The sequence below is a fragment of the Geotrypetes seraphini genome, chromosome 2 (genome assembly GCF_902459505.1).
Source record: "Geotrypetes seraphini chromosome 2, aGeoSer1.1, whole genome shotgun sequence".
NCBI lineage: Eukaryota > Metazoa > Chordata > Amphibia > Gymnophiona > Dermophiidae > Geotrypetes > Geotrypetes seraphini.
The window spans coordinates 158,880,477-158,900,750 of record NC_047085.1 but is presented as its reverse complement, the minus strand read 5'-3'; the positions used below and the strand labels follow the sequence as shown (position 1 = coordinate 158,900,750).

Sequence of the window (20,274 nt, the reverse complement as noted above, 5' to 3'; positions counted from 1 at the left end):
CATGTCTGCCAAATATTCTGGGGTATACTAGGAATCTGAATGTAAATCCAAATGAAGAGCTTGCCCCATGTCATAGACAAACTTGGCAAAGGAAGATGATTTTGAAGAAGAAGCTTCCTCAGGAGAGGCAGACCTGGAACGAGGAGCTACAGAATAAGAAGGCGAAGCCTCAAGTGAATATTGGGACACTGGCTCCGATTCTACTCGCACTGTCACTGAAGAAGCCCCACTCCCAGTCTGAGGCGGGGTAAAGGAATGTTTCCGTTTTAGACTCCTCGAGGGAGATGTTCTCGGAGTCCGAGGGGTAGAATGCCTCGAAGCTGAAGGAGAAACATCCCGAGGAAAAGACCTCGAGGGAGGAGTCCTCGACCTCGAATGCCTCGAAGAAATAGAAGAGGGAAGCTTCGGCTCAGAGCTAGGAAGGTGCCTCGAAGAAACCTCCGAAGGCCTCGAGCACTTTGAAGGAAGATGTCTCGACGGCCTCGCCTGATGTTTCGGACGAGGCAAAGAGGGTCTCGAAGCAAGATCCGGCGAGGAATCAGAGGAAGAGACTCTTCTAATAGACCTACCCCGTGGATGCTGCTCAGGCTGGTCTACCCGAGGCAAGGCCGAAGAAGGAACCAACTGAGCCACAATGGAAGAAATTTGTGTAGTCAAGATGGACTTGAGCATATCTTCAAACATCGGCACCAAGACCAAAGGATTCTGTGGTACAGGTGTTGCCGTGCGCTCCAAGGAGGGCGACCTCGATTTAGAGTATTCCTGAGACTTGGAGGCACGTTTGGCAGAAGGTCTCGAGGATAGAGTGGCACCCGGAGCCCCGAGTAGCGTGGATAGAGACTCTGGTGGCTTCTTGGACATGGTACCTGTAAAGGAAGCTGGAGACTTACCCCCAGATGCAGGCTTCGAGGACGAGATCATGAGGGCCTTCGAGGCCGAGGCCGAAGCAGGTGTTGAGGGTGAGAGCTTCGTACCCGAGGTTGTCCCCGATGACGAGGCCTTTGATCCCTAAGTCGAGACAGTCGGGGCCGAGGCTTTGTCAGGCTACATGTGGAACAGTTGAAGAAACCTGTTGCAGTGGCGGCGAAAAGCACGAGGCTGAAGGGTCAGGCAGCGATCACAATCCTCCGGATGATGACTGCCACCTAAACAGACCATACACCGACTATGAGGGTCGGTGATCGAAATCGTCCTGCCGCACTGGTAGCAACGTTTAAACCCGCTTACAGGCCGGGACATAGAAAAAATAAATTCCGTACCGGAAAAAGAGAGGGCCTAGGTCTAAGCTCTCAAAAACCGGTGACAAAAAAAGAAAGACAATATTATTATTATTTTTTTTTTATTTAACTAAAAAGAAAAAGAGAAAAAGGGAACGATCCCGAGCACAGCGACCGAAGAAAAAGTCAGCCGCGGTGATGAGAAGGCAAACGCTGCAGAGCTATGAGAACAAGTCTGCTCAGCTCCGCGGAAAACGAATAACTGAGGATCCTCACAGGAGATGCGCCCCCTAGTTCGGGCGGGAAGGCACGCGCGCATGCGCGCTGCAGCACTCAAAAGCTCGAGATCTTCAAGCAAGTTGCTTTCGAGGCTGTCCGCTGCGGGGCTCCGTCGGTGACGTCACCCATGTGTGGGAATATGCTGCCTGCTTGTCCTGGGATAACACATGTTTTGGTGTTTTCCAACTTTATTTTGCAAATGTGAATAAACTGTATATTTTGTTACCATGAATTGTTTAACATGGACATATTGTAGTGCCAAGGAAGGCACCTGTTTATATGTGAATATTGCACACCCTAGAATGAGGATAACAGCAGCAGCTTTATTTTGCACTTATAAAATATTTTGCCTTTTTACTTAATAGTGTTCCTATTCAAGGCCATTCCAGTTACTGCCCAGCTGGTCTGTGCTGAGGTCACAGTTCTGCCTTTGGCTGACCCTACACCCTATCAAACTGCCCAGGGATATAACTGCAGCTTCAGTGAAAAAAAACCCTTGAATCTCTCACATCCAGCTACTACTGTATTTCCCCCCAACTATAGGCCACCCCATTCTATAGGCCACAGAAAATGCTGAGTTACGTTTTAAAACTGTTAGATAAGCCGCCCCATGTTACTAGCCGCAGCTTATCTAACACTTGCTAGTCGAAATGAGGCTGGCTGCGGCTTATCTAGAGTAGCTTAACTTTTTAAAAATCATAACCACCCCCATACCTTTTTAAAATCCCCCTTAAATACCTCCCCCTAGCTGGACAGCTACCAGCTGCCTCCTCCAATATTGCAGCCAGCGGTGCAGGGCAGAACGGATCTTTTCGGCATCCAGCCTGTCCCTGCACTGTTTCCTGAATGGCTGATGCTGACTTGAGTCAAGTAACTTTAGACCACACAAAACTCAAACGTCTTAGATTTCAAATGTACTGATTTTAATAAAATGGGAGAGTACCTGAAGAAAGAGCTGTTAGGATGGGAGGACATTAGGGAAGTGGAAAAACAGTGGTCTAAGCTGAAGGAGCAATAAAAATGGCTACTGACCTTTAGTGAAGAAAATAAATAAAAATAAGAAAAAAAGGAAACTGAAATGGTTCTCTAAACTTGTGGCGGAGAAAATAAAGGCAAAAGAGCTGCCGTTTGTGAAATATAAAAATACCCAAGAAAAAGAGTACAGAAAGGACTACTGGGCGAAGCTGAAAGAAGCCAAGAGAGATACGTCTGGCGAAAGCGCAAGTGGAAGAGCAAATGGCTAGAAATATAGCGCTGAAAGGTGTACGCAGTACTATATGTTTAACATTGAATAGACAGTTCCCTGTTCAAAAGAGCTTACAATCTAATTTGGACAGACAGGACATTTCAGGTTGGGGAGTTTCATTACATTACATTAGTGATTTTTATTCCACCATTATCTTGCGGTTCAAAGCGGATTACAGAAGAGGATTTCTGGACATGTTCAGAGATGTTACAGAATACAGTGGGTTGCTTCAGAGGATTGAAATGTTTCATACGGTGTTAGTCTTCATGGATTTCTTTAATAGCAGGGTTTTTATTTCTTTTCTGAAATTTTTATAGTCTGGGGTCATGATTAGTAGATTGGAGAGTTCATGGTCTAGTTTTGCTGCTTGTGTGGCTAGAAGGCCATCGTACAGTTTTTTCTGTTTGATGTCTCTGATTGGGGGGTATGTGAATGGTGTCTGGGTTCTCCTGTGTCTGGTTGTGGTAGTTTGGATTAGACGATTGTTACCATTTATGGATTTAAATAGTAGACTGTAGAATTTAAATAGTATGCTTGCTTGAATTGGGAGCCAGTGTGAGTCAAGGTATGCCTCGGTGATGTGGTCATGTTTTCTTAGTGAATAGATTAGTCTCAGGGCTGTGTTTTGTACTGTTTGTAGTTGTTTTATCATTGTTGCGGGGCAGGGGAGATAGAGGATGTTGCAGTAGTCAAGGAGACTTAGGACTAGGGACTGGACCATGAGCTGGAATTGTTTTCTGTCAAAGAACTTTCAAACTTGCCTCAGGTTTCTCATGACTGTGAATGATTTCTGTATTGTTTTGTTGATTTGTGGTTGCATGGTGCAGCATCTGTCTATTGTCATTCCCAGAAGTTTTAGAGTGGGTTCAATGGGGTATGTGATTGCATTTATTACTAGGTTTGTTATGGTTGGGGTTCTTTTTCGAGAATTATGAATTTTGTTTTGTCTGGGTTCAGCTTTAGTTTGTGGTCTATCATCCACGTTGCCACTGTTTCTAGAGTTCTTTGTAGTGTGTCTGTCATGGTGGGTGTTGGCTGATCAAAAGGAAGGAGAATGGTGATGTCGTCTGCATAGCTATAGGAGGTTAAGCCTATTTTGTCTAGGCAGGTGCCGAGGGATGCAACCCACAGGGGTTGGACAATGGTTCTGATTTTTCATTGTTTGTCTGAATTAATGCTCATTGGTAGTGGCTATTTCCAATTGAGCTGATAAAATAAAGCAAAAAGAAGCTGCCAGAAAAGAACGGAACAGAAACAATTTTTTTTTGTTACCCTTTTTTAAAATGAAAAATAGTATCAAAGTTATAATAATCAATGCCTACCGACGATACTGTTTTCTTGATATCTCATCTCCACAAAAGAGGGCTACCGTGGCAAATAAAGCTGGTTTGGGAGTACATAAGGTATGCTCTCTTCTAGTAGAATGGCATGTTACAGTAACCACCTAAAATAAAGATGCTTAGTTAAAAATTTTGAACTTTATTAGAAATTTGTCTGCATTTAATATACTACCGTATTTTTCACTCCATAAGACACACCCTAGATTTAGAGTAGGAAAACCAGAAAAAATAACATTCTGAACCAAATTGTGTACTAATATATACCAGGCTCTGCACCCTGTCTCCCCTTCCCTGCCAGGCTGTTCATTTCATTTCTCATACACACACAGCAGATATAAATTATCAAAACTGACACATTTTGATCACTAAATTGAAAATAAAATAATTTTTCCTACTTTTGCTGTCTGGTGATTTCATGAGTCTCCTTCCTTTCTTTCTTTCTTTCTTTACTCAAGCCCAAGAATTGTCCCTTTCTATTCCCTCCCTCCCATGTCCCGAGTTCGTGCCCCCTCACTACCTTCTAGCCTTTGTCCTTCATTCTCCCTCCATCCCATGTCCCGAGTTTGTGCCTTCTCACTCTCATTGCCTTCCAGCCTTTGTCCTATGTCCTCCCTGCTGCGCTGGAAACTGTCTTCCTCCCCCCTGCATGCTGAAACCTGCCTACCCTCCACCGATTCATCCTCCTGTGACAAACGGACGTCTTTCCCAAGGTTTGCCACAGGGAAATTAAGGAAAGTATATAAACCCCAGTGCAGAAGGGCTGACCAGGTCAGTACACAGGACAATAAATTAGCTGACTACCTGATGAGTGACAATGAAATGGAAATAGAGCAGGAAGGCTTAGACTTACCTGAAGCAGTTCCAGAGCCAGGCAGGAAGAAGCTGCCTTGCTATTGTCCATTGCCTGTAAGGCAGAAAGCTCACAAGCAGTTTCCCCTCAGAGAAACGGCATGGGCTGAGGAAGGAATTCCCTTCCCCCATCCAAAGCCAAGGGGGAGTGGTTCTTTCCCTCAGCTTAAAGCCAGGCTCGTTAGAGAGCAGAGAGGAGGGAGGAAGGAGGAGGAGCAGAACGAGGCTTGGCAGTAGAGCAGAGGCAGGACGGGGCTGAGCAGTTCCTCAGCACTGACTGGGAAATTACTGAGGAACAGGCTGGTAATTGGCCACCGAATTCCTTCCCCCAGAACCCATGGTGTTGGAGGAAAGTGGGGCTATACAGGAAAGCTGGCCAGAAGAGATGGAGAGCTGAATATCCTGGAAAAGGTCTGTGAACAGAGGTCTTGTTTAGGCTGCATTTTTGCTGTTTGCTCTTTGAGCTAATGACTGTGGGAGTTACGGGAAATAATCCTGTACTGAAATTTCACATGCTGTTTTGCTGAAGTTTGGAAAGGATACAGTAATCTCCTCTGCAGGTTATGTGCACAGCTGAACCAAACGCCAGGCTGTAATGCTGGCTAGTTTAAAGCCCAGAATTTCCTGACTTCCACACTCCGTGAAAGTGCCCAGCTGTAAGGATAGTGCCATAGCAACTAACTAATTCAATTAGTCTGCCTGCCTCATAGGGATAAGGAAATTAACCCTCTCAGGGAAAAGCCTGCTCGGGACTAGGGAGAAAGTCTAGCCCATCTGGAGAGTGTAAGAGCATTGGAAGACAGCACAGAATATTTCTCAATCATGAACAAGAATGTCTCTCCTGTAAAGCTACAATGGAGAGTTATTTGTGCTAACTGTTTCACCTCCTAGCCTCCTGGAATATTAATGACTGTATGTGGTTTACCAACCCAGTCCAGAGCTGATTACTGGGTGACTAAGAGTGAAATGAACTTTTATCTGTTGTTTTGGTATGATGTGCATGCTACCAGAAAAACCTGGAGTGGCACAGTAATTCCACGGCCGGTGGCCAAATAAAAGCTTATGTTTTCACCAAGGCCATTCTGACAAAGTGTGATTTTTTCTCAAAGCCCTTGGAGAATAAGCTTAGTTGGACATTTGCCAGCGACTACCAACTTGAAAGGTGACCCTAATTCTAAAGGGACCACGCCAGTAACAAGCTTCATGTCACTACCCGATGGCTCAAGGTGTTCTCAGAGAGCGTGGGTGTGACACTCCTCTGGCCCCGGTCAGCCGCCACTGCACCGCAACTCAAAGAAGGGAAGGGCCAGCGTGCAGCGATTGCACGTCGCCGGCCCACAAGCCTTCGCCCGACGTCAGAACTGATGTCAGTTCTGACGTCGGGAGAAGGCTTGTGGGCCGGCGATGTGCAATCGTTGCACGCTGGCCCTTCCCTTCCCTTCTTTGAGTTGTGGCGCAGTGGCGGCCAGCAGGGAGCAGCGGCGATGAGCAGGAGCAGTGGCAGGCAGCAGTCATCCCGCGTACCCCCAAGTGGGTCATTTAAAAAAGGTACACCAGGGTGGGTGGGGAGTGTTAAAAAAACAAACCCCAAAAAGTTACCTTCGCTTCATAAGACGTGCTGAAATTTCCACCAATTTTGGGTGGAAAAAAAGTGCATCTTATGCAGCGAAAAATATGGTACTTTGTTTCAAACAAAAAAACTTAACCATTTGCAAAATATAACATGAAAACAAAACAAATCACCAACCTGAGCACAAACTGCACTAAGAGTGTGAGAAATTCTACAAAGACCCTCTAGATTCTTCATTGTGGCAGTCACTTCCTTTACCCTTGTCAATGCTAGATAAAGGAAAGAAACAAGATGTCTGGATTCCCTGGCACATTGAAGGAAGTAAGCAGGCAAATGAACATATGACAGAATGGGCTTCAAGAATAATTTGTCTGTCTACTAAAAAGAATATTACAGAAGTAAGATCATCATCTTTCCTTCTAGTATGACATACACATTATTCCTGAGCTTTCCGGACATATCAAATCAGTCCCCAACGTCTAGTGCGGAACAGATGAGCCTGCTGACAGTATGGATTACCCAAATGCGGAGTCCATTTTGGCTGCTACATCCACCCTGTAAAAATTTGAGAACATATGCAGGTTTCTTCTGGAGATACCACTGAAGATTCCACCCATGAGGAAGCTATAGTCCTAGTGGAGTACGCCTTTATAGATGTAGGTGGCCACTTCCTGCTTTCAATATAGACTGGCCATATAGATCCATCTCAAAATGGTCCGTTTCCAGGCTGGATGCCCTTTAAGGGCAGCACCCACCAGTATGAAAAGATCCGACAGACAAAATTTGTTCATAACCTCCAAATACTGAGATAATATCCTGTGAATTTCCAACAATTTTAGCACCTTATCACTCTTTCATGATCCTGAGGGAGTGAACCCAGGCAGTCATATATCTTGATTGATATGAAAGCTGGAATCCACTTTCAGTAAAGAAAGATGGACTGTGTGCAAGACCACTCCTGAATCTGAAATTCTGAGGAAAGGATCTCTGCATGACAAAGTCTGAGTTCCGACACTCATCAGGCTGAGGTAATTGCTACCAAAAATGTCATTTTGATTGTAAGATCCATCAGGAAAGCATGCTCTAGAGGTTTATAGGGCTCTCTAGCTAGCGCCCACAGGCCCAGATTAAGACTCCATGCCAGAAAAGGCCATTGAACCAGAGGACGGAGGAGCAAAGTGCCCTTCAAAAACATGGCCACATATGGATATGCTGCTACAGTGCTCTTAATGATCTTAGGCCCAAAACAGAAGAGCCCCGCAACCTGAACTGTCAGAGAGCCAACCACTAGGCCTTTTTCCAGTCCTTCCTGCAGGAAGGCGAGCAGCACAACTATCGGTGACGAGTTCAGGTCCTCACTCATTTGAGCGCACCAAGCTTGGAAACACTTGGAAACAAAGCTTGGAAGCACTGCCAGGCTTTCGCATACGCGGCTAGAGTCACGTTCTTTCTACACCTTAGAAAGGAATGTAGTACTTAGTGCCATAAAATAAATATGTAATTAGCTTGGAGCTGTTTGGCTCACTCATTTGTGTCTAGAGGAAAAAGCACTAATTACAAAAACCAAGGCACAAACTTTCTGGTTATTGCAAACAAATCAGGAGGGACAAACAAGTAAATAAAGTTTTTATTACTAAACTATGAAATACATAGTAAAATATAACAATTGCATAAAAACACACTACTGATTACATATAAATACTGTTACATAAACAATTGGTAAATACTGGCGTACCCTCAGAACAAGAACTAAATATATTGCACACAATATATAAACTAAGATCTCCTAGAGCAGTGTCCCACAAACTTTGCTCAGCTGCAGCTCAAGGCATCCCGAAGTGCACTGTCAATGTGATGACATCACGCACATGAGCGACATCATCACGTTCAAATCGATGCTTGTGCGAAGGCCCTCCAGACAGGCCCTGAGCCACTAGTGGGGGTGCCAGTAGGGAACACGTGTGGAGAGGAGCTGGCGCAGGCTGATTACCTACAGGACGTACCTCTCACCACGAGAGGCATATCCTGTAAGCAGTCAGCAGTAGCCAGTTCCTCTCCTCCCCTCCCCAGCGTCTCGCAGCACACCTCAAATCTTGGGAGGCACACTAATGTGCCGCAGCTCACAGTATGTGATACACTGTCCTAGAAGATAAACAGCTATGATTCACACATGACTAAAATCATCAAAGAAGTCTCTTAACTTTCCCTCGTACATACACAAAAAGCATTTCTAAACTAAACTCTTAGTGAACGCTAAAAGGAATTCCTGCTTACTATTGAATCCCCATGGGGTGCAATCCACCTGGAGGAAAGCAGTTACTTAACATAACAGGTGTTATATCTAGGGACAGCAGGCAGATATTCTCACATGTGGGGTGATGTCATCCACGGAGCCCCGAGGCGGACAGCTTCGCAAGCAGACTTGCTTGAAGAATTTAGAGAAAGTTTGCGACTGCGGCACCACGCATGCGCGAGTGCCTTCCCGCCCAAGGTAGGGCGCACGTCTCCTCAGCGTCTCCTCAGTTCGGATAGCTAGCTAAGAAGCCAACCAGGGGAGGTGGGTGGGTTGTGAGAATATCTGCCTGCTGTCCCTGGATAACACCTGTTACGGTAAGTAACTGTGCTTTATCCCAGGACAAGGAGGCAGCTTTTGTGCTGCTCATAAGCAAGCACTGGGTAGCAGAAGACTGCCGAGTCTCCATCTTTAATTCCTGGAGGGATTCCGTGCATAGTCAGGTCTTCTACAAGATCAAAAGCCTCCACCAGATCCAGTCTCCCTGGAGATGAAGCAGCATCTCCTGCCACAGAGAACCTCAATTGGGACAGTAAAGGCATTGATAGAGAGCCCTCTCCATCCCAGTCTGGCCACCCCATCTTGCGTATGACATTTTTGGGGAATTGTACTCTTTGGGGGGGGGGGGGGGTGAACTCAGTATGGCCGCGATCCTGGAGGGTTCTATGTGGCCCTTATTAATCATATAAGTTTCAAACATCATATTAATGAATTCAGGGGAGAGCCTCTATCCAGGATTTAAAAATGCCCTTGCAGATGCTCAAGTGCTCCTTTCTAGGGTTTTGGAGCCACAGCACAGCTGCACTTCACTGGTGATGCACTTGCGCTGCTCCCCGGCTCGAATCTGGACTTTTTTCCTGGCCCTCACACAATCTGGGCACAAACACCCACTAAGGAACTAGAGGAGGCTAAGCCAGCAGCTACCCCCCCCCCCAATGTATCATTCAGCACATGGGACACCGACTATCCTCAGACGGCCATCCAGTACAAATCTGGCGTGAATCCAAGGTATCCTGGTCTGAGGAGTCAACCACACCTGTTTTTGAACCTAATAAAGGTGTTTTGAGGCAGAGCAAGGTTTTTATTTTCAAACTAGTAAATCCAAGATGGCCACCGTGGCAATTTTAGCACTCTGAAAAGGGGACCAACAGCCCTACAACCAGAAGCCCTTCGCAATACGCACCCCAGCCCTAGAGGCTGGCATTCGTTGTCAGAATCCTCCATGTAGAGATGAGAAGGAAGAACACTTTTCTCCCTTGTGTCGAACCAGACGCCCAGATATTTCAAGATCTGCTTCAGTTCCAGGAAGCTTTTCTGAGAGTTTGCTACCCAGCCCAGCTTCTGCAATAGCTAAATTACTTTTTGAAGAGCCAGTATGCTTTCAGATTCGGACTGGGCTCTTATCAGGAAATCATCCAGATACATATATACTTGTATACCTGCTCTGCACAGGTATGCTGCAGCTACTACCATTACCTTAGTTAAAGTCTGTGGCACTATGGCCAGCCAGAAGGGTAAGACTGCAAACTGGAAGTGCTGCTCCAGCAGATGGAAACGCAAGATCTTCCTGTGTTTTGAAAAAAAATGGGAATGAGAAGATAGGCCTCCGTCAAATCCAGCGAAAAATTCACCAGGTGCCATCAAAGCAATTCCCAACTCACCGTCTCCATCCAGAAACAGGATATCTTGAGGGCTGCATTTAATGCCTTGAGGCCTAGAATCGGCCTCCAGTCTTCTGAGCCTCACTTGAGCACTAGAAAGAATATGGAGTATCTGCCAGAACCCAAGTCTTCCTCTGGTATGAGCTCTATGGCTTCCAGATCCAGCAGCCTTCACACTGTTGCTTAGACTGACTGCTTTTTCCAGTTTCCCAGCTGGAGAGTCCAGAAAGGGACGAAAGAACTTGAGTTTGTACCCCTCCTGTATAATGTACAGCACCCAATAGGAGGAAATATTTTTTCACTCAGAGAATAGTTAAGCAATGGAATGCACTGCCAGAGAATGTGGTAAGAGTAGTTAATGGAGCTGGTTTTAAAAAAGGTTTGGACAAGTTCCTAAAGGAAAGTCCATAGTCTGCTGTTGAGACAGATATGGGGGAAGCTAATGCTTGCCCTGGATCAGTGGCATGGAATGCTTCTACTATTTGGGTTTTTGCCAGGTACTTGTGACTTGATTGGCCTCCGTGAAGAAGGGATATTGGGCTAGATGGACCATTGGTCTGACCCAATAAGGCTATTCTTATGTTCCACACACGCTTCTCAATAGGCCAATAACCTCCCTTAGATATAAGCTCAGCTGACAGCTTGGCATTATAACTGCTTCTTGGGAGCTTTCGCAGAGCGAGATCCTGAAGAATGTGGGTGCCTGGCCCCTTCAAATCTTTGCCTGGAGTTTTGAATGATCTCTGGTCTGAAGGTCTGTCAGAGAACTGGCGATATTGTCTGGAAATCTGAAAATTACTGAACCCTGGCCTCCTAGGGGTTCGAGGTCTGCTCTCCGGTAAAGACTTCAACATGTGATCCTGCACACTGGCCTTAAGATCATCCATACCTTTCCCAAAGAGTAACTGTCCTTTATAGGGTAATTTACTCAAAGTCGCCTTACAGGAAGAATCCCCTGCCCACTGTCTGATCCATAGCATCCTGTGGGCAGAAATAGAATAATCAGACATTTTGCTCATGACTGAATGGATCAAGAGTAGCAGCTACATAATCTCCTCCAGACATTAGAAACTGGTGATCCCTCCTTCCTGGCTATTGCCTCCGGATCATAGCACAATTTGGAGTGGCAAGCCTGAGTGACAAAAGACACCGCTGTGGCTACTTTTAAAACCTGAGGCTGCAGCTTTGAAGATTCTCTTATGAATAAAATCCAGCCTGCAGATCTGGGCCTCCTTTAATATCACACCTCCTTCACTGAGAAGGCAGGTGTGCTTGGTAACTTGCACCACCAGGGAATCCATTTTCGGTGGAACAAAGAGTTGAATAAATTCAGCATCCATCAGATAGAGTTTTGCCATAGCTTTGGCTACCTGACAGGGCCCCTCCAGGATCTCCCAATGGTCAGTTGTAATCTCTGTAAGAGGGAAAACAGATGGTCAGTGCTTTTGTACTGCTCATAAGCAAGCACTGGGTAGCAGAAGACTACTGAGTCTCCATCTTTAATTCCTGGAGGGATTCCGTGCATAGTCAGGTCTTCTCCAAGATCAAAAGCCTCCACCAGATCCAGTCTCCCTGGAGATGAAGCAGCATCTCCTGCCACAGAGAACCTCAATTGGGACAGTAAAGGCATTGATAGAGAGCCCTCTCCATCCTAGTCATCCTCAGTCTGGACCACCCCATCTTGTGTATGACGTTGTTGGGGAATTGCACTCTTTGGGGGGGGGGGGGGAAACCCAGTATGGCCGCGATCCTGGAGGGTTCTATGTGGCCCTTATTAATCATGTAAGTTTCAAACATCATATTAATGAATTCAGGGGGGAACCCCTATCCAGGATTTAAAAACGCCCCTGCAGATGCTCAAATGCTCCTTTCTAGGGTTTTGCAGCCACAGCACAGCTGCACTTCACTGGTGATGCACTTGTGCTGCTCCCCGGCTCGAATCTGGACTTTTTTCCTGGCCTCACACAATCTGGGCACAAACACCCACTAAGGAACTAGAGGAGACTAAGCCAGCAGCTACCCCCCCCCCCAATGTGTCGTGCAGCACGTGGGACACTGACTATCCTCAGACAGCCATCCAGTACAAATCTGGCATGAATCCAAGGCATCCTGGTCTAAGGAGTTAACCACACCTGGTTTTGAACAAAATAAAGGTGTTTTGAGGCATAGAGAGGTTTTTATTTTCAAACTAGTAAATCCAAGATGGCCACCGTGGCAATTTTAGCAGCAAAATGGTCCGGGGATCTACAATGGGTTCCAAAAAATAGCGATTTGGGGATTTTAAACTAATTCCAGACCCTGCTTTTATCCCCTGTCCCCGCCCCCACCCCATTTTGTTTTTCAGGCTGTCAGCCTGTTACTCACTGTGCCATGCTGTGTGCTGGGAGCTGCAAGTGCTGAAGCTTGCAGACAGTTTACAGGGAGAACTTCTGCCTTAACAAGCCTGGAAACGGGACTGCTTGTCTCTTCAGACTGCCTCTCAGGTCCAAACCAACTGACTGGAGACCTCAACCTCCACTGGGCTTTTCACACGCAGACGGAGGGAGGAAAGCATCGGCCCCTATCATGGAAAAAACAGCCATTCAGTCTGCACTTAATCCCACTGCGGATGAAACCTGAGGTGAGCCTTGCTCCCAAGGGATTGGTCCCTGAGCCCCTGAACTGTTAGTGCAGGCTGTCCAGCTGGGTGTACTGCAAAGCAATCTGCATCTTGGAAGCAGACCCTCAACCTTTGAGTCTGCATTCTTCCATGGCCAGAGATGCCCCAAGATTGAGGTTCTCTGCAGCACCAAAAAAGCTTCGCAAATGGTATGCATAAGCCGAATTTAAATGAAAAATAAACACAAGCAGAAAAGGCAGGCTCCTACCATCTTGCTTGTAGAGAAACAACTGAGGAATAGGAGAACAGCCCAGAGAGAAGGGAGGCAGAGCAAAACAATGCTAATGAGGCTTTCTACAAGAAATCTCATGAAAAGGGGTTGACTACCTAAAGGTTCAGAAATAATGTGCATGTCATACTAGAAAGCAAGGTTATCTTTGTCCTTAATAGTCCACCAAATTACTAGTAAATGCATGAGGGTGGGGGGGGGGGGCAGGGATGAGGTACTAGATGCAGCCGGTAATAAGCAAAGTTTTGGGCTGAACTAACATGGCATGTCAAATGTTACTATGCAATTTACTAATTAAACAGGTCTCTTAGTCCTTAATAGCACTAGGAATGGATTCTGATTCCTAAACATGGTGTCTCATGTTTCAGTATAGCTCTTACACATACACTATTACATGTTTTCAATTGTAAATCAGTTTAGAATCTTGTATTAATATACTGAAATAAGCCACATTACCTCTTGAGTTCTTTCCTTAAGTACAAACTTTTCTGGAGAAATACTGAAGATATTAGGATCCATAACAGCTGATGTCTGAGCATCTGTATAGCACACCGATTTAACAAAGGCAGCTCGTGAGCCTGTATTTCTCACAGAGAACTGAAATTTACTCTCTTCATCAGAAGATATCCCATTTAGTGTAATCACATAATTGTCCAACAGTTTTTTAACATTTTCCAAAATAATATTGCTGGTGCCTCCATAACCAGACAAAGGTATCTAAAACAAAAGCAGCCATAAAACAGGTTAAATTTGGGGGAAAAAAAATCATCATCTGACTCAGGTCACCAACCATTCACTACCTTCTTTTCTCCTTCTTTATTAAGGCTCTATTAAATGTTTCGAACACTACAAACATGCTGCCAAATTTGTCAGAGCAGGAAAACAGTTTTCTGTAAAACACGTGACTCTGTATAACTGGAACACTGTAAACATAATATTCAATACAAATTAATTAGCACTGGCCAATTAACTCAGTTAGCATGAACTTGGAGTATTCTTTCAAGTAGTACTAACTATCGTTACCTTGTTACACATCTTCATCCTAAGCAAGAAATTATTGCATGGGACATATCAGTGCTTGCTACCAAGACTTTACCAAAATAGTAAAACACCAAATAAACTACTGTATTTTTCGCTCCATAATACGCACCTGACCATAAGATGCACCCTAAATTTAGAGGAGGAAAACAAGAAAAAAAACATTCTGAACAAAATTCTCCCTGCCAGGCTCTGCACCCAACCCTACACTCCTTGCCAGGCTCTGTAAACTGTCCCACTGTACTGCCCTGTAACCTTCTCCCCAGTACCTTTTTTAATCCCACCTCTCTTTTTTATGGTACAACATTTTTTATTGGTTTCCAAAATAAATTACAAACAGGGCATAGTCCAAAACAGAAACAAGTCCCAAACAAAACTGGAACAATAATCAAGAATACCACAGCATGAATCCCCACCCCCTCCTAGAGCAGGGAGCAACCTCCAGTATGCATAATAATGAAACAAAAATTAAAAATAACTTTTTTTAACCACCATCTCTTTTTAAAACAACCCTATCCCATCCGGTAGCGAAGATATAAATTTTTAACACCCCCACCTCCCCCCGGTTGGGCCCTTTAAAAACACCTTTTATAACTCTCGTCTCTTTTTAAAACACCCCCCGCCCAGTCCCGTCCCTCTTCAAATCTCCCCCATTGCCTGGTGGTCCAGCGGTGCATCGGCCGGCAGGCGCGAGCCCTTTACCCACCTGCCTGGGCCCGCATCGCCTCTTCCCATTCTGTTCCGCACCTCCTTAAGCCTTTGCCATTGCCTGGTGGTCCAGCGGTGTCAGCGCCGCCCTCTGAATGGTGTTTTCAGCGTTGGCTGGCAGACGTGAGCTTTCCGCCCGCCTGTCTGGGCCAGCGCCGCCCTCTGAATGGTGCCTCGCGAGAATTAAAGGCACCATTCAGAGGGCAGCGCTAGCCCAGGCAGGTGGGCAGAAAGCTCGCACCTGCCGGCCGACGCTAAAAACACCATTCAGAGGGCGGCGCTGACACCACTGGACCACCAGGCAATGGCAGAGGCTTAAGGAGGTATGGAACAGGACGGGAAGAGGTGGCGCAGGCCCAGGTGGGCAGAGGGCTCGCACCTGCCGGCCGATACACCGCTGGACCACCAGGCAATGGGGGAGATTTGAAAAGGGACGGGACTGGGCAGGGGGTGTTTTAAAAAGGAACGAGGGTTATAAAAGGTACTGGAGGTATTTTTAAAAGGCCTGGGGGGGGTGTAAAAAATTTATATCTTCGCTGCATAAAACACATTGACATTTCCACCCACTTTTGTGTGGAAAAAAAGTGCGTCTTATGGAACGAAAAATACAGTAGTTAGATTAAGGAAGCTTGTCAATGCTCAGATCATTGTGGAGAAGTAAATGAATAGATATGATGAATTTAAATATAGCATCAAAAAAGTTTCTACTGAGAGAGTCAAATAAGATGAATTAACTGGAAACTTATGAGAAAGATACCATTATTCATATATGGTACAAAAAGGTGAACATATGGAAATAAACAGACAATCTTACAGTGAATTTAATCCCTGGTTGAGATGATCGAAGTGCCAATTGTTTGATTTCCAGCTTTGCCATCATACAAGCTACACGAGTAGGTGTGAACATCAGAAATATTTTCACATCTTCTTTTGGACGGATTACAAGTTCCCGGTTATTGGTCAACCTCTCTTCTGGACCAAATGCACTTTGAAGCTTAATTAAAACAAAGTAAATGTGGCTTAAGATTTCACATAACCAAACAATAGTACCTATAGCAACTTGACACTATTTGTTAACATTCTATCTTTCTACCATCCTATAGATCAGACTTGTCCAACCATTTTCTATCATGGGCCACATTTTATATTTTTTAACATTTGTAGGGTCAAAACACACACCACTATATTTTGTCATATGCTTCATCAAGTTGTGTTAAAATACAAGTGTGTCATCCCCTCCCCAGGTACTCTGTCTCATCTACCCGCAGCCTTCATCCAGTCTACTTGCTCTCTCATGTACCCCCCTCCAACCCAGGCTTTACCCAGTCTTTTTCCCTCACCTGGATTCAGTTGCAGAACAAACCATGGGTTTCCTGGTTCCCCAGCTCAAGTTTGAGCTGCATGGTGCAGGAAGTTCATGTTGGTCTCATGGATTCAAGTCTCATGAGACTTCAAACCACGAGACCAATCCAAATTTATGGCAGTCCTCAGCTCAAACTTACTGAAATCTGAGTCACGGCAGGGAAGCAAGAATCTTGCCACAGACACCAGCTCTATGGGTGCTAGAGCACCCCAATATTCTTGCCAGCACTGCCTAGACATCAGAGCTGAAATCTTCCCAAAATAGAGCTGCAGGAGAAAGCAAGAAAAAAAGGCAGCGTCTCTATAGCTAATGTTCCTGCTTCTCCCTGCAGCTCATTTGGTCAGACATTCCTTAGCTAACCAATAAGCTGCAAAGAAAGTAGGACCAGTAGCTTAGGAGACACATTGGTCATACATTCTTTAGCCAGCCAATAGGCCACAGGACGTAAAGTTGGTGTCTACTAATCTACTGGTCCAGCCTTCCGCTGAAACCTATTGGCTGGCTAAGGAATATCTGGCCAATGGGCCAATAGCTAGGAACAAAGAGCTGCCTTATGTCTACCATAGAGAGTAGAAGTATTGAGGGAGGCTCTGGGAAGCAAAGAGTAGCACAGGCACTGAGAGCTGGAAGAGAAGGGCTGTGAGGGACTAGGAAAGGGAGTACAGACCAAGTGAATGCAAGCTCAGGCAGCATGGGCTATGACAGTGGTTCCCAACCCTGTCCTGGAGGACCACCAGGCCAGTCAGGTTTTCAGGATAGCCCTAATATATATGTATGAGAGAGAGCTGCATATAATGGAGGTGCCAGGCATGCAAATCTGCTCCATGCATATTCATTAGGGCTATCCTGAAAATCCGACTGGCCTGGTGGTCCTTCAGGACAGGGTTGGAAACCACTGAGCTATGATACAAAGATAAGTGAGTAAAGGTTGGACAAAGATGGAGAAGACCTCCAGACGTTGTTGAGGAAGGAATGCTCTGAATCGGACAGTATCCAGAACAGCTCCGATGAATGGAAGAGTCTGAGAAGGCTGGAGATGGGATTTTGGGAAGTTGATTTCGAATCCCAGACTCTGCAGTAACCAGATAGTCCGCTGGGTCGCTAGGACGACTCCTTGAGATGTGGAATCCTTGATGAGCCAGTCGTCCAGGTAGGGAAACATCTGGAGACCATGGTTCCTGAGCGCAGCAGCCACCACCACCAGACACTTGCTGAAGACTCTGGGCGACGAGGCCAGGCCGAAAGGGAGCACTCTATATTGAAAATGAAGATTTCCCACCCGGAATCTGAGGTATGGACGGGAGGCCGGATTGATGGGAATATGTGTGTAGGCCTCCTTGAGATCCAGAAAGCATAACCAGTCGTTCTGCTCGAGGAGGGGATACAGGGATGCTAGGGTCAACATGCGAAACTTTTCTCTGACTAGAAATATGTTGAGCACCCTGAGATCCAAAATAGGACGCAGATCGCCCGACTACTTTGGAACAAGGAAGTACCGGGAGTAAAAACCCTTGTTCTGTTGAACCAAAGGAACAGGTGGTCTGGGTCGAGTTGGAAGGATACTCTCTTGGAGGATGTTCCGGAGGAACCTGATGGAACTGAAGAGAGTATCCCCCCTGACGATGGAAAGGACCCAGAGGTCGGTGGTAATAGTCGCCCATCGGTGATAAAAATGATGGAGACGACCTCCGATAGGGGGAAAAACGGAAAAAGGCAGAACGACCGAGGTTCTGCTTTGAGTGAGACAGTCAAAAAGGCTGAGGAGCCTTGGGAACAGCAGGTGGCTGAGGCTTCTGCTGCTTCTGAGGATGTTGCCTCTTGACAGGCTGACAGGTGGCAGTAGCCTGTTTTGGTGGAAAACGCCGTTGGTAAATCAGAGGTGGACGAGAAGGCCGAGGAGGAGCTGGCTTCGGCTTAGGACGGAGAATAGATTAAAAGGACTTCTCGTGGTCTGAAAGCTTCTTGGTGGCAGCCTCAATAGACTCATCAAAGAGGTCAGTGCCAACACAAGAGACATTAGCCAGCCGGTCCTGCAGATTGGGGTCCATGTCGATGATACTGAGCCACGCAAGACGTCGCATGGCCACCGAGCAAGCAGAAGCCCAAGCAGACAGTTCAAAGGCATCATATGAGGACTGAAGAAGTTGCAGTCGAAGCTGGGACAATGATGTCAGGACTTCCTGGTACTCAAAGTGTGCCCGAGAATCCAAATAGGGCATGAACTTGTGAAGGATGGATAGAAAAAATTAAAAATAGGTGATGAAATGAAAATTGTAGTTGAGAATTCTGGAGGTCATCATGGAGTTCTGGTAAATTCGACGACCAAATCAGTCCATCGTTTTGCCCTCTCTGCCCGGGGGAACAGTGGCATAGACTTGAGAAGGGTGAGAACGCTTCAAAGAAGATTCCACCAGAAGGGATTGATAAGACAATTGGACACTGTCAAATCCCTTGTGATGGACAGTCCTGTATCTGGAATTCAATTTCCCTGGAACAGCTGGAATGGAATAAGGAGTTTCCAGACAGCAGACAAAAGTTTGATCCAAAAGCTTGTGGAGAGGAAGCTTGAGGGATTCCGCAGGAAGTTGAGGGAGATTCATGGTCTCGAGATACTCCTTAGAAAATCTGGACCCAGTGTCTAGTTGAATATCCAAATCAGCTGCCAACTGTCACAGAAAAGAAGAAAAAGACAGCTGATCTCCAAAGCCTGGCCTCGAGAGGGACTCAAGGACGTCAAGGCAGCTTGGTCCAATGAAGACTGAGATCTGGATGGAGAAAAAGGCCCCACCGGGTCCTCGAGATCCAGAAGTGGAAGGGTCGAAGTAGACGGTGGGGAATATTGAAGAAAAGGCTGCTTCCAATGAGGGGAGGCATGCCTGGATGAATGCTTCGAAGAATGCCTCGATCTATGATACGAGCTGTGCCTCGAAGCAGGAGAGTGTGTCCTCGTCGAAGCCCCCAGAGAATGGATGGGGCTGGAGGCTGTAGAACGAAGCAGCAGTGGTTGAGTGGAAGAACCTCGAGGCACTCACAAAGACTCTGCTCCTTGCATCGAGTGTACAGGTTCCAACGGAGGCATGGGCAAAGACTCTACTCCTTGCAATGCATGCATCGATAACAGACCAGACACTCGCAGAGACTCTGCTCCCTGTAGAGAGTGTGCGTACGACTGAGGCACAGGAGGCAGATTGACCTCGCGGGAGACCTCCGCATGCCCAGGCTGGATTTGAGAGAGAAGCTTCGGCCCCATTGTGGTAAAGAGCTGAATGAATTGCTTCTCCAATAAGGTTTGGAACGAAGCCGGCAAAGAGGATCCGCGTCTCCAACAGGACCACCTGCACAGGCTTCGATGTCCCTTGAGGCAGTATGAGAGTGCTTGGACTTAGAAGCCTTGGGCACTTTAAGCACCACCGGGGGAATAGGCTGCTATGCTACCTGACCTGAAGAGACAGAGAAAGGCACCGCAGCCGGCGTCGAAGACAGAGCCAGGACAACTGAGGCAGGTTTGATGAGGCTCGGAGCAGAAGATGTGGAAGCCTGGACAGCCTCGGATGAGGTCGATGGTGAAGCACCCTTCGATGACGAAAGCTCCATCGAAGACTCCATGGTGAAAAGCTGCTCCCACAAGATGCAACGACGCTTGAAAGCACGGGCAGTAAGTGTTGAGCAAGGCCGGCACGATTTCAAGAGATGTTGAGGCCCAAGACACCAAAGACAGCGTCAATGAGGGTCCGTCAGGGAAATCGTGCGCTGGGACTTGGAACACTTTTTAAAACCGGTCGCAGGCCGGGACATAGGCCGAAAAAGCTCTGCCGCAAGATT

General features: G+C 46.4%; 1 protein-coding gene across 6 annotated transcripts in view; it reads right to left on the bottom strand.

The window, feature by feature from the left end:
- Positions 1-20,274, bottom strand: part of CEP192 (centrosomal protein 192) — a 402,896-nt gene that overhangs the window by 112,372 nt on the left and 270,250 nt on the right. For all 6 annotated transcript variants that reach the window (XM_033934141.1, XM_033934142.1, XM_033934138.1 and 3 more), the window contains 3 exons: positions 15,904-16,083; positions 13,800-14,060; positions 4,065-4,186 (listed from right to left, as the gene is read on the bottom strand). In XM_033934141.1, coding sequence (XP_033790032.1) covers positions 4,065-4,186; positions 13,800-14,060; positions 15,904-16,083 — 563 coding nt within the window. The remainder of the gene's footprint in view (positions 1-4,064; positions 4,187-13,799; positions 14,061-15,903; positions 16,084-20,274) is intronic.